Source organism: Podarcis pityusensis, assembly GCF_964106645.2.
Source record: "Podarcis pityusensis genome assembly, chromosome: 7".
NCBI classification, from domain to species: Eukaryota; Metazoa; Chordata; class Lepidosauria; order Squamata; family Lacertidae; genus Podarcis; species Podarcis pityusensis.
The window spans coordinates 35016369-35041119 of NC_138031.1; the positions used below are offsets into that span (position 1 = coordinate 35016369).

At 39.1% G+C, this 24751-nt stretch overlaps 1 protein-coding gene across 7 annotated transcripts; it reads left to right on the forward strand.

Annotated features, from left to right (window-relative positions):
* Window positions 1–590: 590 nt before the first annotated feature.
* MYBL1 (MYB proto-oncogene like 1) lies at window positions 591–23393 on the forward strand. 7 transcript variants are annotated; one of them, XM_081013801.1, is made up of 17 exons: window positions 591–1067; window positions 2553–2719; window positions 4840–4945; window positions 5034–5105; window positions 5305–5397; window positions 6065–6285; window positions 7828–8011; window positions 9375–9449; window positions 10444–10545; window positions 11276–11509; window positions 11923–12276; window positions 13270–13415; window positions 13612–13720; window positions 14264–14380; window positions 14882–14986; window positions 15594–15770; window positions 17509–23393. In XM_081013801.1, exons 2-17 carry the CDS (start codon window positions 2658–2660, stop codon window positions 17635–17637), a joined length of 2286 nt encoding a protein of 761 aa, XP_080869927.1. In that variant the 5' UTR covers window positions 591–1067; window positions 2553–2657; the 3' UTR covers window positions 17638–23393. The 7 variants fall into 7 exon arrangements, with proteins under 7 accessions (XP_080869927.1, XP_080869924.1, XP_080869925.1 ...); XM_081013798.1 differs by having other exon boundaries at window positions 594–1067; window positions 13606–13720; XM_081013799.1 differs by having other exon boundaries at window positions 594–1067; window positions 2556–2719; window positions 13606–13720.
* The last annotated feature ends 1358 nt before the right edge of the window (window positions 23394–24751 follow it).

Consider the following 24751-nt stretch of genomic DNA (forward strand, 5'->3'; position numbering starts at 1 on the left):
GTACTGAAACTTTGTATACAGAAAACAGAAGCAGCGAACTCAACGTCCCTTCGATAGCTCAGCTGGTAGAGCGGAGGACTGTAGAGGCGCTGCTCCACGCGGAGATCCTTAGGTCGCTGGTTCGATTCCGGCTCGAAGGAGACCTTGCTTTTTTTCCCCCTTCCTTCTCTCACAGGTATAAAATCTCTTCGCAGTGTTGCTATTCATTCCTTTTCTTAATGCCGTGTTTGTTTTTTTAAAAGGCAATTGTATTATTGTTAATACAGATTTTTCTCTCCCGAGAAAGGCGAATTCACGAGTGCCCAGTCTTGTATACCGTACGGCGTAAGAGGAACGGATTCTCGCTACTTTTTACGTGGGGGGAAAAGAAAGCGGCACAACAGGCTGACTCCGTACATATCCCAGAGGGTATTTTGCCCGTTCCTGAGTTGCCTTTGGCTACTGCCCTTAAAAACGGGCCGTTTTCGTTTCGGTTGTTTTGTCCCCTCACAAGCCCTGCGAGGCGAAAGGACTCCCTCCCCCAGCATGCCTTGCGCCTTAGCCCGCCCTCGGCCCCTCCTCCGGCTCCTTTCCATATCCCGCCACCTCTCTCCCCTTACTGGCCGTTCCCCCTCCTCCCTCGCACCAGCCCCGCTGCTTGGTCGCGTGCTTTCTGGAGCAGCCAATGGCGTAGCAGTCCGCGTGCGCAGATTCAAACGGCGGCTCTGGAAAGAGGCTGGGCGCGAGATTCGGCGGCAGGGACAAAAAAAAGAAGAAAAAGGAGCCAGCGAGGGTGGAGGCGGCGGCGGCGGCGCCTGGGGGAAAGCAGCCCTGCCGGAGGAGCTCCGAGCCGTGACAGCCGAGCGAGGCCCCAGGCGGGGGACTTGGAGCCCGGCTTCCCATCCCTTTCGCTGGGCGTAAGGCCATGTCCCCCATGCGGGGGGCGAGGCGCGGCCGGGGCTGAAAGGCAGCCGCGCCCCCCTCCCCGCCCCCTGGGGGCTGCGCGCCTTGGCCGGTGGTGACAGCCGCGCTCCCTTCTTCTCGCCTTCCTTATGGTGCGCGCCAAGGATGGCGAAGAGGCCACGCAGGTGAGTGGCCCCCGCAGACCCTCCCGATCGCCCCCTCCCCGAGGCATCTCCAGCGCCCTGCCTGCTGCCCTTTGGGGAACCGGAGCCCTGCCTATCCGCTGGAACAGGGGGCTCCTGACAGCCCTCCGGCCGTCTCCACAGATCCCCTCGCCTCAGGAGATCCTCGCTGCCGTTTCCACGTGCCCTGACCATCGGATCCTTTGGTCCATTCACTCTTGCGCCCCAGCGCCTCGACCTGAGTGCATCTTGCCAATGCCAATTAAGGTGCCCCCCCCCCGACATCATTAATATTATTCACAGAGCACAAGGGGACACAGAATCTTGCGTATTCAGTGGTAATCTTTTCACTTGATTCTCGGGTATTCAGTAGTAATCTTTTCACTTGGTTCTTCCCAGCTACAGCACTATTCCAACACTCGGATTTATTCCCCTTTGGAAATTTATATTGCCCTCTGGGCTCCACCCTATTTTCTTTGTTTTTGTGTTTTGGCATCGAGTCACATAACAGTGACAAAAGAGCCTTTCATATTGGGAATTCATGTCCTCTTATCCTGGAATTTCCCTCTGTTGCTTATTTACTGTAGTGTCGATATAGTGGTTTCTTCTTCTTTTATCCTTCCTCTGTATGAGAATACTGTAGTAGATTGTACAGCTGTTACTAAATAAGACATGGCACTGTGTTTTCTTCCTTGGGAAGGCAAGGTAGAAAGCTAATTGTTGTTTGGGGGGGGGGGACTGCAACGGGGAGGAAAGCAATGTCCATGTTGACCTTAAGGATTTGACAAGAGAGAGTGTTACCAGCATATAAAGACATGTACAGTGTGTTTTATTCTCGTACAAACTTTTTTTTTCATATTTCTAGAACAAATCACTCCGAAATTTACACCCTGTGTGATCATAGAATTAACATACAGATCTCAAAACAAGAATGTGTAAGAATTTCATTTTGGTGTAGATAGTTTATGTACAGTATCAAACTAGGTATCCAGGTTAGATGTAGAACTATTGTGGAATTACTTATCTATCAGGTTAAAGTTAACAGTGGGTCTAACAAATGCAGTTTGGGTAGTGTGCTAATGGCTTTGACATTCATAAAACTGCCTTTTTACTTCCACTAGAATATTAAAAATGATTGAAACTGGATTTTTTTTTTTTTTTTTTTTTTAGTTTGAATTGGCAGTCTGTTACTTTTCTCTCATGTGTTCACATGCACACACTTGTGGGCTCAATTTTAATTCTATGTTTATTAGTTTTATTTGCAACTCTAGAAATGCTAGCCAGCTATCTTATGCCCAATTATTTGGAAGTAAGCCACTTTTGAAATCAGTGGGACTTATGTCCAAGTAAAAATGGACAGACTAAGTCTAATGTGGATGACTTTTTGAATGTGAACATGGCTTAAAATGGGATATCATGGCTTGGTTCAAATGTAGTGTTAAGCAGTATTTCTTGTTCTTTGTTTTGGCAAAACTTTTATTTTTTTAGCAGAAAAACAAGACAAATGAAGCATCAAGAACTGCCCAACTGCTATCCTAAACATCTGAATCGTCTCCTAGCTTTCAATATATATAACATAAGATTCATTACTGTATGTGCAAGGCTCAACCCTGCCATACCCCTTTACAAAGCAGAGCAGTAATGTTCTTTCTAAGGTTTGTTTTTAATGTTGAAACCATGGGGTAGCATTCAACTAAATAGTTGTGCTTTTGCAGTGAGATTTCACCCCTTTTCCTCTCCCTATGTGCACTCCACACTACCCCCAAATCTGCTCTGGAGGAACACCACCACCAGCAAACATATTTGAGAGGGCACATGGGGAGGAGAGGGGGAGAACATTGTGTTGTGCAAGGAAAAATTATTTTGTGTTGATGGTACATTTTGTTTAGCGCTCTGTTGAATACAACCCACTGTTTAGAACTTGTTTGCAAATCATATTCTGTGTTTAACTTGGAAATACTGTGAATGAGAATACTGAATGAGAATGGGAATACTGTCAATGAAGAAAGAGAATTTAAAATAGTGTGACTGCTTTCTACAGTAAAGAAAGAAATACTAGCTGAGCTAGGTTCCGTGAAGAATTACATCTTGAGAGAAGTCAGTTGATGTGGGCATCTCATGTACATGCTCATCATATACACATAGGAAACTAAGCATATCTCATAAGGGCCTCAGAAAAAGAAGACTGTTGTGTATGAGGAATGTATGCATAGTGTGTGTGTGTGTATATATTATATTACAGTACATGGGAACACTGTTCCTAAAAAGTTTACATGGGATAACTTATTTGTCTCACTTGATTTTATACAGTGGTTTGTGACTTTGCATCATGGCACTAGTACCAGCTTCCTCAAAGTAGTGTTACTGTTTTCTACACTAGGGAAATCAGTGCATTCCTTACAGGGAAGTATCTTTAGGAAGAATATGATTTCTTCAATACTATTTAAGAACAGTTGCTTCACTTCCTCTTGTGTGGATTCTCTAACAAGTGTCATACCAAGGAAGGCATCCAGCAATGTAGAAAAGGAAACCCTTTGGTGACTGAGAGTTATGCTGACATTCATGATTACATCATGGGTTAAGCAACCGATAAACTACAGGTGTTTGTCTCCATAACCACTCAAAGCCTAAGTTAGATGAAGGCAGAGGAAATGTGGAAAGAGTATGCTTCAGAGATAGTGTTGCTTTTTATTATCCCAATATAGTTGTAAGCCCCCTTCTCTCTGTTCCTCAGTGTCTGCTTTTACCCCAATCCTGTACACATGCATGTGTGCACATATATCTGTCTAGACTGGCTTTAAAGTATCCAGTGCCACCAAACCAGCCAGCTATCCAGGGACTATCATGTACCAGTAGTACACTTGTTGTATGTAAATTAAAAAGCATAGCTCCTTGGTAACCTTACACCTCATATGTATTGGAAATTTGTAAAATATTTATTTCTGCACATTTATTAGAAAGGCTGAAGGGAAGCAGCTGCTGAAACATGTTTGTCTAAATAGGGCATTTACATATATTAATATTGTGTCACAAATAGATATTGTAAAGGGGATGGAGGTGAGAAGCCACTGGGTTTTTTCCTGTTCTTCAATTGTTATACCCTCTTTTTGGAAGGAAAGAAGTGTGATACAAATATGGACAATTTTTTTGATGTAAACACCCAATAGTTTTGAAATTAGCTTTTTTTGTCCAGTAGATGGCGCACAGACATCAAGGAGGTACAAGGGTGATGACAAACTTCTTCCTATTTCTTTTATTTCATCCTGAGTTCCCAGCTTAATGCTATTTGCTACACAACATTCTTGAATAGAAATAAATTTAACATAGAAAAATGCATGGTGTGTTTCCCTATACACAGGGCCACCTTTAATGCAATCTGGACACTTGTTAGTTATGTTTGTGGTTTTCCAATAAAAATTTAACAAGTTCTTATGTAGTCACCCTTCTTCAACAAGACAGACCTTATATAAAACAAATGTTACTAAGTTGAGAAACCCAGGACATTAATCTCAGGACCATATTGGATCCTGCCTAAATGGAATATTTGAATCTTTTGCTTGGATGCCCTACATCTTTTTCTTAACTGAAAGCAGTGCAGGGGCTGCCAATGGGAAAACAATGAAGGAAAACTGTCCTTCCCTCATGCTACTGTTCCACAATTGGAATTGGGCCTTCTGTTGATGATTTGTTATTTTTTAAAAAAAGATTTCTCAAGCTGTTGTGTAAGCATGGTTTCACTGTCAATGTTAACTTAATATTAGCTTGCACTTTGCAGTGAGGAAGATGATGATGACCTTCACTATGCAGATCATGACTATGAAGTACCACAACAAAAAGGAACGAAGAAGATATGTAACAGAGTAAAATGGACGCGTGATGAGGTGAGCCTTAACCAGGTAATGGCTTTTCTTTATGTTTAGATCTAATGTCATGTGCCTATTTATAAGTTTTTAAAAACTGTATTAACAGGATGAAAAGCTGAAGAAGCTAGTAGAACAGCATGGTACAAGTGACTGGACATTTATTGCTAGTCATCTACAAGTAAGTAGAAATTATTTCAATGAGATTTTTCTTATTTTACATACAAGAGTTCAAAAGCCACATGTGCATCTCCATTGCATGTGCCAAGATATCTCCCACACTGAAGTCAACAACAAAGCTCCTAATGGAAGCTCTGGGTGTATAGTGGAGCCTTATGGAGTCTTCAGTTGGACAGTGATTTTTTTTCATTCTTCTGCAGAATCGTTCTGATTTTCAGTGCCAGCACCGTTGGCAAAAAGTCCTGAATCCAGAACTTATTAAAGGCCCCTGGACTAAGGAAGAGGATCAGAGGGTAAGTGATCTATATTTTTCTTGATTATTAATTATGTTTCTGAAAGCACAGTAGGATTGCCCAAGAGTGCACTACCCTGCTTTTACCTTACTGCTTTTACCTTTTGGCTGACTCAATTGTAGGATGGGGTTCACAGACCCATTGTTGTGCTCTTAAGAGTTTACTTGGATGAAAACCAAAATATAAATTAGATTGCTTGAATATTTTCCCAAATTGATTTCATTTGCCATAGGATAATGCTATTAGTTTTTCACAACACTGTCATGTATTTAACTATGATGTGTTAAAATGTAACAATTGGTTTGTTTTTCTTACATGTTAAAAGCTTTCTAATTTCACCCTGTACCTGGCCACACAGTATGTGGAAAGGAAGAGTGATATATTTCAGACTGTTTTCTAAAATGCATTTTCTTTCTCATTGGTTGGAAGCTGTACAATTTTTTATTTAAAAAGTCAGTGACACTCTGTCTTTTGGAACTTTTGAAATATAACTGTTTATCATTTTGCTTGACACAATCTTGTACTACTTCAGTATTACTATTTTTTTCAAGTAAAAATAGCCTAAATAAATGTAATTAGGATTCTCTAATTCTTTATCATGAATATGGCTATTGTTTTCTTATATAGTAATCAGTTGCATACTGTTGCTGTTCAATTTGTGTTCCAGGTTATTGAGCTTGTTCAGAAATATGGTCCAAAGCGTTGGTCTTTGATTGCAAAGCATTTAAAAGGAAGAATAGGGAAGCAATGTCGAGAACGATGGCATAATCACCTTAATCCTGAGGTAAAGAAATCTTCATGGACTGAGGAGGAGGACAGGATCATCTATGAAGCTCACAAACGCTTGGGAAATCGATGGGCTGAAATTGCGAAGTTGCTTCCCGGAAGGTAAAATCGCATGTTATTTCTAGGTTTCTGAAACCTATGCCAAAATAATTGGCACTGGCCTCCCCCCACTCCCAGTTTAACATGTTCAAATAAGCTCCACCCTTCTCTATGCCATGTCTTAACTCAATTTTTTGTGCAGTAGGCTGCGCCATAGCAATAAATGTCCCTCTGCCTGGCCAATCCTGCCAAGCATCCAGTGTCCCCAACTGATCTCCATAGATTTCTCTTAAACTTGTAGAGCAGTACCTAGTAGTTCTCCCAGCTAGGCTCATTGGGCTGGTGTGTGTGTGTGTATTTGGAGGAAGGGGGTCCTTCCTTGCATGTGTTTCTGGGCAGGCATGATTACATAAACCAGTAACTACTGAGGCTTAGAAAAGGAAAGAAGGGAGTTTGGTATATTAGATGTCCTGTGGCCTTCTGGCTCAAGTAACCAGGCAGCAATCTACTTAACTCCTTTAGTTTCTTCAAGTACCCATGATGTTGCTTGATATTGCAACATCTATTTCCCCTCTCCCATCACCCCCTGCCATGCCAAGAATGTTACAGAGCTAAGCTGTGTAAGTGCTCCCCAGAATCAGCATAGAAGGAATTGATAGTGTAAAAGTTTGGTTCTAAAGGGTGAACTAGGAAGAAATATCCAAGAAATGGATTACAGTGGTACCCCAGGTTACATACGCTTCAGGTTACATATGCTTCAGGTTACAGACTCCCCTAACCCAGAAATATTACCTCGGGTTAAGAACTTTACTTCAGGATGAGAACAGAAATCGTGCTCCGGCGGCGCGGCAGCAGCAGGAGGCCCCATTAGCTAAAGTGGTGCTTCAGGTTAAGAACAGTTTCAGGTTAAGAACGGACCTCCGGAACGAATTAAGTACTTAACCCGAGGTACCACTGTATCTCGCAGTGGATTTTGTAGTATTTGTTGATTAAGTAATTACAAATGTCCTGCTTATCAAATAGCATACCTTTCCTCTTTTGTTCTTTTGTGCTCTGCAATTTATCTTGCATTTTGAGTTATTTTAAAATCTGAATCAAATAGTTGTTAATGCTATATTCAGAGCAGTTAAAGTAATACAGATTTCTTCCTCCAGACGGCTATGATTCCAATAACAAAGAAACTAATACTTGGGTGGAATCCAAAGGAGGAAGAGAGAAACATTTTTAAATTCTACTTGTGCAAGTTTCTGTTAGGAAGAATCCTCTTAGATCCCCCGTCCCTTTCTATTAGTATGAAAAAGAAATATTGTACTGTTTTAGAAATATTTGAAATTTCCCTTTTTAATTTAGAGAAGTACTGAGAGGTATCTTTCCTTCTTAAGACATTATTTCTCTCATGTTTCTATCTTGATATAGCTAAGCTCTCAGGTCAATGCAATATGTAACTACATAATTTCTACATTTTGGGCACAATGCAGCCAAAGTTAAATAGTGTTCATGGTTTAATTCATTTCAATAAGAGTTAAGAAGGTGATTAACTCTCATCCATTGAATACATGAGACTTTATATTGCTTTACTTTGGCTGGATCTGTCCCATGATTTAGGACTGACAATTCTATCAAAAATCATTGGAACTCCACTATGCGAAGAAAAGTAGAACAAGAAGGATATTTACAAGATGGAATCAAGACTGAGCGACCTTGTTCGTCAAAACTGCCGCACAAAACTTGTGCATCTACAGACCATCTTCATACCCCAAATCAGTTTTACATACCAGTGCAGACACATGTAAGTTCTTCAGAACCTTTTGTGTGTGTCGGGAGTTGGAAGCATATATTAAAATGGATGGTAATTTTTTTCTGTCAAGTGCTGCATTCTCTCCAGTGGTGAGTAGGACCACTGTTTTTATTTCTCCCAGCAGCCCTTTCTCTTTTCACCCCCCCCCCCTACACTGCCTCTCCTGCTCTCTCTTCATTCTTGGTCTTCGAAGAGATTAGTCTTCTGCAAAGTACTTTAGAAATTTGACTGAGGGCTATGGCTAGCCAGGTGAAAAATAAGGCAATGCTCCTGTATCTTTCATAGTTATGTAAAGTGAGGGATTTCCCTAGATGAAGCTGGCATGACAAGCTAATCTGCTGAAATTCCCTCTTTTTCTGGTATAGATGTTTTCTGTTTCATTTATTTATTAAAATGCATAGTGATGGATGAATACTGATGGATATAATAAAAATTGGAGTGGTTTGTGTAAGAACCATCATAATAAATGACACTGAGTAATGTTTCCAAAAACAGATGAAGAATAATAACAAAACTATGTATTACAAATTGGGCAGGGTACAAAACAGAGGTTGGGGAAGTTAGTTGGAGTCCAGGAAGAGTTGAGTAAATGTTAGTTCTTAAGAGGTATTTAAAAGTTATTACTGTCTTTGCCTCATGAATGGCCCAAAGGAGGATATTCCTGAGGTGTGTGCTGTTGCTGAGAAGGCCCACTTCTCCTTGTGAAAACTTAGAAATATATTTATTTCATAAAATTAATATACTGCTTGATTGTAGAAAAAAACATTAAGGCGGTTTACAAGAAAGACGGGCTTGGTTTATGCCAAGGGAGGCTGTCTGCTACAGTATGTATCCTGGTCCCAAGTTGTTTAGGGCTTTAAATATCAACAGTGAAACATTGAAAGCTACTAGGCAGCTAATTTAGACTGAGACGTGTCAAGATACTCAGTTCCCTCTAAGAGCATGTGCATTGCATCTTGCCAACCCTACCAAGGTTGCTCACTCTGTTAAAACTTATATCACAAAGAAACTATTGCTGTTAAAAAAAATTGTTGTTGAGGAAATATCTTCAGAATTTTTATTTAAAAATCCAATGTTTACCCCCTCAATAAGCCTTTTTTTTAAACTCGGAAAATGAGCTCTTGTCTCCAAGTGATACTGATAAATTAAAAGTGTGATAAATGGATATTGTGATGAAAGTGATACGGTGGATAAATTTTCTTTTATAATTTAATAACCTGAAAGTTCCTGATTTGTCTCAAATTGATCAGTTTTTGAAAAGAAGTATGTGTCAAATTTTAAAAATTTGCTGAAATTGAAAAATGTGTATAAAGTGTATATAATCAGTGTATAAAGAACAGTTCTGATTTGTTAGATCCCAGGATATCAGTATGTTTCAACAGAAGGCAACTGCATTGACCATGTCACAACTTCTTCAAATTTCATTCAGGTAAGTTCTGTCTATAATGATGAATTTTAAAGCTTTTTAGGAAAATATTTGGCAGATAGCATGCAAATGTTTTAGTTTAAGGACTTTATCACCAGGATTGTGTTGAGCAGCAGTTCCATTAAAATGAATAATGGCTTGTATATAATGTGACCTCTAGGAGAGCATTTTGAGAGGAATTCTGTGCAGGCGAAAAATGTGTCTATAAAATTAGTTTCAAAGGTTATAAGGTGTTCCCCCTTTTCTTTGGGGGGGGGGGTGCAGATAGAGATTGTGTGGCCTACAGTGGCCTGGCTAGCACATTGTATTAAATAATACTGTAGTTTAAAACAAACTATTCTGAATACCAGTTGCTGGAAACCGCTGGAGGGGAGAGTGCTCCTCTGCTCAGGTCCTGCGACTTTGGAGAGTTGCAGCTGGGCAGGAAAACAACAATCCTTTCCTCCCTAGCTGCAACCCACAATCACCTCTCCTCCACTGTAATTAAACTTCAAAAACCTCTTACTGTAGCCAACAGAGGGCTTCTTTGAAGACTACTTGTATTGTGAGGAGTTCTTTTGGCATGGGGTGGCGGAATAATCATCCCCAGTGAGCCTGTGATCCTTCAGAATTTCTCCTATGTTGCAACTAATCTTGAAAAGCAGTCAGGAGGAACAGTGGGGGTGGAACTTATGGGCACCAGGAAAGGCCTCTGGGTGCATGTGAACCTGTGGGCTCTGTGCTGGCAATCCATTTTTTTTAAAAAATGGAACTCTTCACGAACCTGCATGTCATCCTTGCACAGGGGCCATGCTAATCTTCTCTGTATCGCTCCAACCCTAGTACATGTGCTGCCCAAGCAAGCACAGGCAATCCATGTTTTAAATGAGAACTTATCAAAGTTTAATTGAGTTTGCAGAAAATTATAACAGCAAATATGTTGCCATTCTCAGTATTGTGCCCTAAACATAACACTTTGTCCTTTGGTGTTGTCTTTTTCCTTCAATGTATGCACCAGCAGCCATTTGATGATGATCCTGACAAAGAGAAAAAAATTAAGGAACTTGAGCTGTTACTTATGTCAGCTGAGAATGAAATCAGGAGAAAGAGAGTCTCATCTGTAAGAACTTTTTGTATAAATATCATGATGTCATGATGGCTAATTATCTTTTACTGTGCATATTTTAAACAAATTAATGAATGAGCTTTATGATTCTGATTTGTTTCATATGTGTATTCTGCTTCCCCATTCTCCTTTGCTTATACAGGAATCCTCGAGGGAGTCCTCTTGGTTTTCCCTGTACAACTGGGACAGTGGGACAAGAGGGAGGGGCAGTTGAGATAGCTTGAATGACATAATGTGCTACTTAGGACAACTATCTTAGAGTTTTTAGAAGAAAGTTGGTGCTTTCAATACCTTTCATTGCTAAATTATGGAGGGCAAAGGAAATGTTGCAGGAAGGTAGCTGCATGCACAATAGTAGCTTCTGTGCTATTTCTGCCATTGGCTCTTTCTCTGCATACGGAATGTGTTTTCCTTAGAATCCCAGTATGCTTGAACTATAGCCTAAATGCCAATCAGCGTGGTTTAACAATCAGACCTTCTTCCCAGGGAACTCTGGGAATAGTAATTCTGAGAGGGAAATTGGAGTCTCCCAACCACTCTCACAACACTAAAAAAGCCAACTACAGCTCCCAGGATTCTTTGGGTGAAGCAATGACTGTGTAAATTGAGGTGATACTGCTTTAAGTGGATAGTGCAGGTGGGACCTAGGTTGCCTAAAAGTAATTTATGTTAGTCATCTTTCATGTTTAATATCAATAAAAAGCAACACTTTTTGTATTCTTAGCAAGCTGGAAATTTTTCTAACTGGTCTGGAGGCTTCATCATGGAAGATAGTATGACAAATGCCCTAAATGGCCTTGGGGAACAAACAAATGACTTCTATAATCTGGATGAAACCCAGACTGCAACAGCTCAGCAGAACTCTCCTACCAAATATTTGGCTGTGGAGGCAAATGCGGTTTTGTCATCTCTACAGACCATTCCAGAATTTGCAGAGACACTAGAACTCATTGAGTCTGTAAGTCTGAATCATCTTATTTCCAACCTTTAATAAACAGTTATTTTTTATAATATGCAAAAGAGAAACAAACAAACAATATTAACATTAGCACAATATATAGCATTTGTTCTATGTATTGCAAGTGCTACATAATAATAGTGTTTCACTATTAGCTGCTTTATTGGTTTTTGTAAAGAAAAACAATGCAGAATTAGGAATTAACATTCTGGAATAAGATGAGAGAAAATTAGGAGACTGAATTCAAACTAAAAAGACATGCACGTAAGGACTAGAGTTAAATTTAGTCATTTCGTGCTAGAATGACGGTGTATAGTTAAGCAACTGATCCCACCAGTCCAATTCTGTTGAAATAAATAATTCTGTTTATTCCAATAAACACATGGCACAATGTTTCTTTCTCCCCCTTGTAGGATCCTGTAGCATGGAGTGATGTCACCAGCTTTGACCTCTCTGATGCGGCTACGTCCCCTGTCAGTCAAGCTCCAGTAAAACTAATGCGGATTCAGCACAATGATGGGGCCATGGAGTGCCAGTTTAATGTAAGTGTTGTACTAGATGGCAAAAAATCAAGTGACGACGAAGAATCAGCATCTCCAACTACAGCCAAGTTCAGTACTCCTCCAACTATTTTGCGCAAGAAGAAGAAAACTAGAACTGGACTGTCACCATCAGTCAATGAACAGAACGATGGTTCATGTAGCAATGGTTCCAATTTTGCACTAAAACAAACACCAGTGAAAACACTACCCTTTTCTCCTTCCCAGGTAAATAAAATTAATGTAATTAAACTTGGTTTTATTGAATAGGTTAGGCAGGATTGTGTACTAAATCCTATAAATCAAGAAAAGATGATGTTACACTATTCATTCACTTGTAACAATTGTGTAGTTAAATATGCAGCTCTTCCCTGCTCAGTGCATTGGTTCTTCACTTTTTAACTATAAGTGACTCAGACCTGTCTTGGGTTGTGTCATGTCAGGAATTGAGATTGGCTCTATAAATGGCTTGCTGCTCTTCCATACAAATTAGTATTGTTTCCAGTGTTATCTGAATGGCGTAAATCCAACACAGCTTTAAGCCAACAATTTTACAGAAAATCACTGAAAATATTGGAATGATTACAGTGGTACCTTGGGTTAAGTACTTAATTCGTTCTGGAGATCCGTTCTTAACCTGAAACTGTTCTTAACCTGAAGCACCACTTTAGCTAATGGGGCCTCCCGCTGCTGCCGCGCTGCCGGAACACGGTTTCTGTTCTCATCCTGAAGCAAAGTTCTTAACCTGAAGTACTATTTCTGGGTTAGCGGAGTCTGTAACCTGAAGCGTATGTAACCTGAGGTACCACTGTACTCCAAAAGTTCAGCAAAAGGTCAAAGTAGAATGAAAGGTAGTTTTCATTAGTTGCAAAGACAGCAATGTGATCCTCAGATGAAGGGTGGTATAGAAATTTATTTATTTATTTATTTATTTATTTATTTATTTATTTATTTATTTATTGATGTTGTTGATGTTAACTGATTGGCTTGTATCCAGTGATAGTTCTACACTTGTAAAACATACCTGGGTACAGCCCATTGTTCTTCTCTGACATAAGGGTAGAGAATCATTCTTATGAAATCTTCATAATAGCATGATGCTGAATGAGAATTTGTCTTGTTACAAGTTGGACAGCTCATAATTGTGTGTATGGGGCAGAGTAATAAAAGCAAAACTGCTCAATTTTCATGGAACAATTTGTGTTCTTGTTTTATGTGCAGTTCTTCAACACCTGTTCTGGAAATGAGCAGTTTAACATTGAAAATCCTGCCTTTACATCAACTCCAATTTGTGGGCAAAAGGTTCTTATTACCACACCTTTACATAATAAAGAAGTAACACCCAAAGATCAAAAAGAAAATGCAGGGTAGGTATATGATTGATTTTAAATGGCTTTTAGATATGAATTAAAAACAAAACAGAACCTAGATGCGCTGAAGAATTACTTTGCAAATACTATCAAAGGAAAGTGGGGGAGTGGATTCAATCCTTAAAATGACTGATTTTGACTATCTAAATAGTAACACACTGCATAAATAACTTTGGTTCTTGGAAAGTTTTAGGACACCTACTATTAGAAGATCGCTGCTAGGTACAACACCAAGGACCCCTACTCCATTTAAGAATGCTTTAGCTGCTCAAGAAAAAAAATATGGTCCTCTGAAAATTGTGGTATGTAGAATTTTGCTTCATATTCCTTTTACGTAACTTTTGGTTCACATTGCCTTGGATACGCATACACACATACACATTTCAGGACCCATTTTTTTAATGTAATTGATTTTAAACTGTTTTAAATATTAAGTTTTAAATTGCTGTAACTCCTAATGGAGGGTGGGTAAGAAATCACATCATTATTAGAGTGGGACTTCTATTTAAATATAAGACCATACTATGATAGGCCATGTTACTTTGCTTCAAACCAGTTGTTTCTTTCTTCCTTTGAAAGTTTAATGGTAATCCTTTGTACTAGTAGATAGGTATATAGAGAAGCATGGTTTGATTGGTTGTTAATGTCCTCATCTCTTTCCATAGTGTTGTGCTGGATTGCTTCTGGATATTCCATAAATTAAATAAGAATACAGTTGAATTACTTGTGCATTGGAATTAAATGTTTTTTTTAAAAGTAGTGTACATACTGGTAGTTCCATGATATTTAGGTGAAATCATCTCCTGACTTGCCTTCTGCTTGATGTATTTTACCTGTTTGATTAGTCACAGCCCCTTGCCTATCTGGAAGAAGATATCAGAGAAGTTTTAAAGGAGGAAACTGGAACAGATATCTTCTTCAAGGAAGAAGAGGATTCTTTCTACAAGGGCTGCAAACTAGAGGTAAGTTACATTACCCTTTTTCAAAGCTCCTTTACAAAGAGGGTGAGGGCACTACCCACCCTTGTTTTTTATGGGTATTATTGGAGGGAGAAATGATAGGGAGCAGAGAAGTGTGTAATTTTGCATGGGGGCAGGGAGTGTGTAATTTTGCCCCACTTTATGTTGCAAGCTTAGGTTGGGGAGATAGCAGAAGTGAGAGAGCTGTTGCTACCTGTAAATACATACTTGTATATTTGGCTTGTTGTCGATTGTATTTCTGTAATTTGGAATTGCTATTAGTCATTAATTTTATTTTGGTTTAATATTAATGTTTTATTTCTGTGCTGTTATAAAATGTGGAATTTTTCACTTTTTAATCTACTTGTGATACTTGTAAACCGCTTAGTGATTTCTGTGAAATGTGGAGCTGTATAACAATTTAAAAATACATAGTATTCTAGCATTGCAAGGATTATGGAAACGATTGTAGTTGCCTTTCTTTCTTTAAAATGTTGCTCCTAGAATCCTTCTGTGAAGAAAGTCAGGAAGTCATTAGTTTTGGATCCTTGGGAAAAAGAAGAGCTTGGTGCCCAGTTTTTCACAGAAGACAGTGTTCCAGATGTACAGGTGATCAGCATGAATTAAAATATGCACATATTTAAGGTAGAATGTAAACTAATTTGTTTCTGTAAGTCATAGTTATTTGAAATCCTCTCTGTTGACAAGTAGCACAACCAAGCATGACACTGGCTTTAAAAATATTACTACCAAATTTAGATTTTAAATGGCAAGAAAAACAGCAGTCTTGTCTCATTTTGTAATGGAGCATTTTTAATATTATTATTTATAGGCGTCTTTTATGCTAGAAAGGTCTTTGTGTTAGAGATACAAGAACACATTTATCTGGATCCATAAAATATTTCAAGCTAGAATTATTGGAATTAAGATGATACAGCCTATTGAAGTCATATTGCCAAATGCTGGTTATTTTGAAGTATGCCACTTTTATAAGGTTGCTAAACTCTAAATGATAGGGAAGAACCTGCTGGGCCTTATTGTTTGTATTACAGACAGTGACTGTTTTAGGAATGTTTGATACATATGTGACCATGCATGCACGTATTGCCCACAATTTCACTTAAACACGTGATGCCTTTGAATGTAAATGGGGGAGTTGCCTGTATGTCAGTTTTTTATTCTTCAATTAAGTTATTTGATTTAAACTTTTTTCTAGTCAGAAAATATATATACTACATCCCTCCTGATGATTCCATTATTGGAAATACATGACAACAGAGGCAGTAGGACTCCAGAGAAACAGGATTCCAGTTCAACAAAGCTGAATGTAGCAATGAAGAAAAAGCAGAATACTTGCACTTCAAAAAATGTCAAAACAGAAAAAACCTTCCAGGTCTGTATTCAATGCATCTTAATATTCTGCTTTATTTAGTTTAGCTATATGTTCTTTGGAAGATTACTTTTTACATTCTTTCCTTTCTGTTTGTATTTAGCAGCTTAGATATAAATAAGGAATTGAGGGTTCTTGATACAGCTTATTTTCTGCAAGATGCTCACGATGCATCCATTACAACTAAAATTTCAATATTTATCAATGCAAATATGATGCATTGGTATTGAAATATGATCCATTGGTATTGAAATATGCAGTGCAAATATGAAGGCTTCATTTTAAGTCCAGTAGTACCCATGTAGATTTTAGTGCCGTGCCCTCTTTGTAGACTTGGAACAGTACTGCTGAGGTTTCAGCATCCCACATAGTGCAATGATAATGGTGCACTAGAACCACATTGCAGAAAAACGTGGGCAAGACAGTTAAGAGTAATTCAGATGCTAGCTTCCAAACATGTTATATGTATTACTGTATGTGTACATGCATCTAATGGGTACATACCTTCTGGCCTCAGCCTTAGCATCCGTGTGTTGAATGAAATGTCAAGAAGGAGAACCCATCCTTGGAAAACTGTTCCTCCTGATGTGTTCCTCAAAACAGGCAGGACTAGAAACCATTTGGAAGTCCACTCAAATTTTGAAAGCTGTCAGCAATAAAGTTGTCTGTTTGCTAGGAGCATGCATGCACTCTTTTTGTGAATAGAATTTTGAACACACTATCTGTCTTTAAATCTAATCATCATAATCACTTATCATGCATTTCAAGGGCGAAGTCAGTTTACTGGGCACAGTATCTGCATACAGAGGTTTCCTATGGGTTCAGTGGAGCTCTGATTTCCTCCCACCCCGTAGCGAGAGCTTCTGAATGAGAGGCCTCTCTGTGCCTTCCATATTCACATCCAGCCCTCCCCTTTGGCTCCGGTGCATAAGTAAAATGGATGCTGGTGTTCAATACCTACCTTTATAAGAGTCCTCTGGAGATGGCAGTTGTACCTCCACCTGGCTGGAGCGCCAAGTGTGCAAAGTGGTTCACAGACATTTTCAGTAATGTTTGATTATATAGTATGAAACCTTTTTTGTTTTTGTTTTTAAATAATAGAGGAATCTGTTCAATGGCACCTTGCGGCTGACAATTGAAAAACTTTTTATTTTAAAATAGCATAAGCTTTCATAGGTGACAACCTATTTCATGGAACTGCTCAGCATCTGAAGTGAGTTGTTCCTACAAAGGCTTGTGCCATTTTGTAAAAAAGAAACTTTTCAAAAAAGCTTGGTGCCATCAAACAGGTCTTTCTGTATTTGGAGTAATGTGTTTATATTGAACTGTAAAGTCTGCTGGTGTGATTATTCCCACATTCCAGATGAGGGGGCTGAGGCTGAGAATAGGAGCATTGTCTTAGGGCCACTTAGTGAAACTGAGAAATGCTGAATTCTTATTGTTAAATGATACATTTTATTTTAAGTTTTGGTTGTAAGGATACTGTCATAAAATGGACTTTCCCTTCTTTGTGCCCCATACTCTCCCTATATCTGCTCCAGGGGGTCCCCCAACCCTATGGAGCAAATTTTCGGGGTGGGGGGTGGGGCTGCAGGAGAGAGAAGAGGAAGCTGAAATTCTGTCATGCCAGGAGAAGTTACTTTTCCTGTGAGGCAGCCACAATTGGATTCCATATTTCGCTTATAAACAAATTTTTTTGATGTGACTTGAAAGTAACTGTTACCTGGACCATGTGTTGCAGGCCAATTGTGAATGGGAAGCTGTTGTTTATGGGAAGACCGAAGATCAGCTTATTATGACTGAACAAGCAAGAAGATACCTGAGCACCTATACAGCTACTGGCAGCACTTCAAGGGCTCTGATCTTGTGATGGTCGCTAAATGTACCAATCTACCTTTTTCCTTTATACTACAGACTTTATACTGAGATTTTTTCCCAGTAATGTATGTATGGATACTTTTTTGAGTTGAAGCTGCATTATAAGGAAGAACTTAAGTCTTTTTTTAAACCTTTTTTAAAAGCAAGTTTAATTGGTCTTTTAAAAGACCACTCTAAAGAAAATGGTGAAAGGAATATTTTTTTAAGCCGTTTTTAAAATTCTTTATACATTTCTCTTGTTCTTAAGAAGCTTTTAATGTAGAGTAGGTTTACAGGTACTCAGTGATCTGTAAAAGAAAAACATTACACAACTCCTTGAGAATGCTTTTGCTTAAACGCATTTGCTTATGTAGCAATTTTTATAAACACAAAAGAAAGACTAAAGGAAGAATAGAAAGTTGCACTACTAGAACTAGGTATGCTGCACAAAATTAACTACAGTGTTAAATGTATTTATTTGAGAATGGTACTTCTAATAAGAGTAGACAAAGGGAAGAATTTAATTTTTATTAGGATAAAGCATCAGTATTCAGAAATCTCAAACTGAGACCATTGTTGAATGTATTATTGTACAGCATGTGGGAGCAGGAAGGCTTTTGTAAATTTGGAAGGGGGTTTGTTTTTTAATTTATTTTCATTTTAAAGCTTAAGGCTGCAATCTCACCAAGTGCTCACATATTCCTGCTGCTTTGCAAAACAACACAAACTCAGGAGGAAGCCAGGACAAACTTGCTGTTGCTTGCAGAGAGGAGAGGAGTAGTATCATAACACCCACTTCTCAGAGACAACACCTTTAAGCACTGCTGGCCCTTGCTCCTCCTTTCCATTGTTGTAACCTCAGCCTTATGCAGTGTTTTTATACACAGTCCATTCTGCTAGTTTTTGAGATGAACTACATCCCCTTATTATCCTTTCCCCATAGAAGCAGCAGTCCTGACCAACTCCTCAGTCTTTTCTTGAATATGAGTCTAAAGCTAACCTGCCAGTTGAGCCCCATTCTCCTTCTAGTCTGTGAAGTCTTTGGGACTCTATGCACTGCCTTAATTTTGGTAGGACACTTAAGAACTTTCCAGTATATATCAGTCAGGGGCATTAAGAAGAAGAAGAAATCAATGTGTATTTTATTTCTTTTAGGAAGCTGCAGTGGGATTACTCCTGCAAAGCTCTAACATGGGTAGATTGATAGAAGAGCTCTCTTTAGGTCAGAGGATGTGAGCAGCTTGTGACAGTGAAGAATCAGTCTCTTAAAAGATGATGCTCATATTCTCAGTTGCAGGTTGTGCCTTTTGACAGGGATGAGAGCATCTTGCTTCTGGTGGTGACTGTTGATCCTACAAATAGCCCAGGGAAGGGAAGGAGAGCAAGGCCCCAATATCGTATGAAGTATCAGAATTGACTGTGTCATGAAACATTGTACCTTGCAGAAGTTAACAAATGGAAAATGGGAGAGGAAGCTCAGTTGGGCTGGCCTTTTACAGCAGTTGCTCTGACTTGCTCTCAGTCTCCACAAATGCATCATATTTTACCTGAGGAGATAGATTGGAATGGTGGTGGTACCTGAGCTGTCTGTTGGCTAAGGGGTATCTCTGAAGAGATCCTACTATTCCTAATCAAATCAAAGCAGGAATAAAAGGAAGTGGCCTGTGGTGTGTCTCAGAAGAAGCACGGTGCAAGGTATAAACACATCTCTGTGTGAAAGAGACTTCCTCTTTTCTGTTTTTTTCCTGAGCTGTGTAAACACTGTGAAAGTGGCAAAAGGGAGAATGAGCATCCTTTCTGAAGGATGGTGGTGGAGGATCAGCTGCTATGGCAGGATGCGTGAAGTATCTGGGTTGCTCTGCGAATGCCAGCCCCAGAAGTGGGTCTATGCAGGCACAAATGATACAAAGGATTGCAGCCTCAGTGTGCAGATATATATATATGTATGCAGGTTGTCTAGAAGCGGATGTTGTTTTCCTGGTAAATAGCTCCAGCAAAAATGAGAAAGAGCTAATTTTAACCTTGGTGCATGGAATAGCAGCGAGATTGCATGCTGTGAAATACATGAATTTGCATTTCATCTATTCGAGATTGCACTATTCCCTTTTAAATCATGTTGGTCTAATATAGTAGTTTTAAAGTTCAGCTTAGTTATACTACAAATATTACAGGACCCTGGTTATTAAAGGGATACATTGTGTAGGGACAGAACAAGAGGACATGCTATGTCTCACCTTGTAGCCCTATTTAGGAATCAACACCAATGCATTACATTACACCTCTAAAAGAAATAAGAGTCGGCTCATATAGTTATTTTTCTTGACACAAGCAGCCATGGGCTTTCCTTGGCCACATTTTGTGCTTGCTTAAGTGTGGAGAGATGTTGGTGTGAACTGGGCTGTAGATTGGTTAGCTGCAGTGGTTTCTGCAATTGTGCTTGGGAGAAGTGCCAACACAGTCACAGAAGTTGCTGTTGGCTCTGTCTCTGTACAGCTCAAGTCACCCTCAATTTTCCCCACCTACCCTGTGTGTGGGCCTGCACATGACTAAGGATGATCTATGGTTACTTGTGCTTAGGCTGTGAACTCTTTCTAAAACCATTTATGCCTGCTCTTGGATGCCTCAACGACCCCATTACAAAACTGTTTAAAATGAAAATTCATTTTCCCCTTAATATTTGTACATGCTTCTAATCTTCACAGGTTACAGCAGTTGCTTCAGTTTACCTGCTTTAGACATTTGCACTTATTTATGTCTGATTTGAAGGAATGTCTTAGTTTTGCTTGTTGTAGCTGTTGTTTTTTTAGTTAATTTCTTGCGAAACATAATGGTGTGCTGTCAACCTTAATACTGACAGGAAAATAGAATTGTGTACTGTAGGTGTTATCTATTTATAAATCTGACACTCTTCCTCTCCACTTCTGGGTGTGCTGCTATAGATACTAGCAGAATCTGCTTGCTGCTATGAGAGATGGAAAGAGCGAGCATCATATGCACTGTATGTAAAATGACAAATAGAATGATGGCATGTTCTCAAGCTAAACTGATATCAACTGTTGCTGTGCATGGAGAAACACAATTACCAGAAAGAAACCTGATACCACATAACACCAAGAACTCTAAAAATGATATTCCTTATTTTAATATTGTGTGTGTGGTATGTAAAGCAATCTCTGACATTAGCATACTTAAATACAGCTTAAGGCCCCGTATCATAGTTATTTATTTATTATTTTAAATGGATATTTATATATAGGAATATTCACCTCGCTGCCTTTAATAGGCACTCAAGGTTTTTATCCAGTTTTAAAACTGTTAGCATTTTTTCTGATCAGCTCTGTTGATAAGAGGATTATTCTTCCTCTTCAAAATGTGAGAAGCCAGTTTGGGATTCCCTTTGGCATTGTTGGTTTTGGTGTGTTCTCTCTTCAGTATGTTTCTTTAGAAGATTCTCCACCTGAAGCACAAAGGAGTTAAGTGATGTGATTAGCATAGTAAGACTGTAATTCAGAGAACCATTCCTACCGTGGCTTTTGACTTTTGCCGTCTTTTTAATCACAGCCTACCCACCTCAAGGCCATGTGGCAAGCTACAGTCATGATGGCTGTTTTAAGTAGTATGTGTGTGTTAGCCTCTTGTCCTTCTGGGTATACACAAGCGCTTAGCTGTATTTAAAATGTGTTCTCTGGATTACAACCATTATGCCAAGATCCAAAGAGTGTGTGCACCAGTGCTGCCTGGATTTTCCAATTCTAGCTTTAGTTTCTTGTGCTACGTTGGAAGATTCTCTGGAGAGTCCCTGACTTTCTGGAGTAGTTCTTGGGAGGACAAGGCATAGCAGGGGACTGGTTTGTGGGGGAACAAAGTTCCGCAGTGTACACACAAACACTGCCTGCAGCTCTTTGGGCTGACTCCATGTCTTCATCTATTATGCTTAAAAGATTTGCTGCTTTGCAGGAGGTATGCAAATTATTTGTATTTTTCTTTTTAAATGGTACCAAAGCCTCCAGTACCAAGGTTTAACATAGGTCTCTGGTAAGTAGTACAAACTGGAGCTGGTATTGGTTGAATCTTTCATTTAATTGCTTTCGTGTTGCTTTTAGCAAAAAGAAATAAATAAAAGGTTTTGAACCTTTGCCATGTTAGATATATTTTGATACTTTTGCAGTCTTAGGTGCATTTGCAATTTTTAAAATATATATATGTATAAGTAGAATACTGTATACCTGCAGCAGCCAAACATGCATGTTGGAAAATGACAGCATCTGTTAATATTTACGTTTCTAAAGTTTTGACTCTAATTATAAGATGAATATCTTTGAAGTTTTGTTGTGTTTTGTTATTTTACTGCAGATTTTGTTTCACTTAAAAGAATCTTGCATACAAAGCAGGAGACCTTAACACAGAAATAAAAACATTTATGTACATATCTACTGGACATTTACTTCTGGGAAATAAGTGTAATCTGTATTGATACTTTGTTTGATTCCTAAATGTGAATCATGCTTTCATATAGAAAATTACCCAAACATTGGAACAAGTTGCTTTAAGCTTTTTGATAGTATGGAGGCTTACTGGAAATTCCATTTTTTGGCTTGCTCTGGGCTATGGGGGTTTCTTCTGACAGTGGCAAGATTGGTATTGAGTGTGGAGGAAAGGATCGAGGAAAGCTAGATTGAGGATTGTGGGAGAAAAATTGGGCAACATATGGGGCATGTACAGCAACAAACTAAGATCTCAGTTGACGGAGAGAGGGATAAGAAAATGGAAGCCAACAGATAGTGTTTACTGATGTCAGTTGGGGATTTAAAATGGGTTAACAGATGGGTGAAGAGAGTTGGTGCGTCTGTAAGAGAGGCGGTGTGGGGAGGAGAAAGATGTCAGAAGACAGCCAAATCTGAGATGCATTCAAAAGAATGAGAAACAAAAACTTTGCAAAGCAGAACAAAGAAAGTAGATGAGGTAAAATAAGATGTAAATTGAATGAAATAATGAAATTATTTGTCTTTGTTTCTCTTTGAAAAGTTTAAATTTGACTGGTAGTTATTTGACATTTTGTATGCTTGTGTGACATACACAGACCTCTGAAGTCTAAAAGCCTGTGTGTTTGTAAAATTTGATACATACCCCTTAAAATATATCCATCCCCATCTTTGTTCAAGATACAGCAGGTCTTGTATGAGTGGAGAGCATTTTTTAAAAAAGCAATACGTCACCAAGCTGCTTGGATTGATGCATATATTTTCAGGTTGCAAAGAACAAAACAAGGTACTTTCCAGTCTCCAGATGTTTCAGTCATCCATGTCTGATTCATAACTGGAAGTCTGCCTTTATTTATATATAAAAGTCAGCAGAAGTTTATGAGTGAGTTCGATGTACTCAGAAGCACTAAGAAGAGCAGTATGGCAGTGTTCCCAGAGCCTGCCACACCAGAAGTGGACCAGATCAACTTGTGAGTGTTATCTTGGCCTGCCTTGGCAAACAGCCAGACGTTGTGTATGCTAGACACCAGATGGCATGCCATTATGAGCGTGACAAGTGGGTCATCTGGCACGCTCTTTGTGGGATTGTTGTTACTGCATAATTTTTGGCGGGAACAAAACTTCCTTTTCCCTTTTTGAAAAAATTAACTGTTTCAACGGCTAATAGGTTTTTTACTGGAAGTATGCTCCTCCGTGTTCCTTCTCCCCACATACTCATATTCTCTCTTTTTTGTGAACGGATGTAGATGGAATACCTCACCTAACAATCAAAATTATATTTCATTTTGTCCATGGTAATAGTTTTGATGTTTACATAATATATCTGTGCTGGAGAAACATCTGTTTCCTCTGATCACTGAGTCTGATTATGCACCTTTTCCACAATAAAACATTAATCTGGTTCTTCTAAAAGTGTTAAAATGTTACTAGCCCTAAGCAGTAGGGTAAGGGAGGGTTTTATATTGAATTTTAAACTGTATGTAGCTGTTCCTTTTCTTCATCAGTCATACAGGGAAGAAAGTTATTAGGCAGAAATTCAACAGGTGCAACTTTCTTATCACATGGGGGTGAAGTAATGGAGTGGTTTTTGCTTTTTTCATATGCTGAATTTTTGTCATGCATAGGAGCCTAGCCAGGTGAAAAAGAGAGAGGGCAATCCTAGCTGAAGCAGATGTTAGTAGTCAAATGCTGTCAACTGAAAAATCATGAAAAAGCTATTGTCACACCTCAAGGTGAAAAAGTTAACTTTTATGATGGCAGCAAGGAAAAGCTAAAAAGGTGCACCCCTCCCCAACGGACCTGAGAACCTAATACGTAAGAAGCTGAGCTGTGGATTATTAATTTTTTAAAAAAACAACAGAAACCTGTAAATGTTGCTGAGCCATCTCATAAGTGCTGTGACCCTGCCTTTAAAAGTTCACTGCACAGCTCTGCCTTGACAGCTCAATTCACACAACAAGCTTTCATGTCATTTCCTTTTGTCATAATGACTACAGAAAGGAGGACGAGGAAAGAAGACACCACCTGCTAAGGCCTTTCACAGCAAGCAGAAACTTGTGACAACCAACCTGGGTCCCCAGAGAGTCACTTCTTTGCCAAAAAGCATTCAACCAATTTGAAATGATCTATGTTTCGCCAAAAGTTCCAGATGCTTTTTCTTCCTCGTGTTTATTCAGCGAGGGGGGAGAGATGCTATTAATATTACTTTTGCGTGTGTGCGCTTCTAGGGTTAATTTTTTAAATGAGGGAATCAACTGAGTTTCTTAGTGAACTGAAGGAGTGGAGCATTGTTGGAGCATGTGTCTCATCACAGCAAGGATATTCTGATACACAAACAGTTGCATTTTCTTGTGAGAAGCTCAGACACTGACATTTTTCAGAGGTATGTATATTTCAGCTCTATTTTGCTACGGCTCCCAATATCTGTACCAACAAATTGAGTGCCAGGGGGCTTTGAATCCCTATTGACCTGCTAGATTGGAATAGACAAAGTGTGGTCATAGATCTCACCCTAGTCTGATGTGAACACAATCTAATCTATTATTCAGTTTTACTCTGAACATTTTTCCTGAGGAAGCTGTACATGTTTTCGGAGCTGACATACATAATGACAACAAATCCCTACCTCTGCTTCTCCAGTTCAAC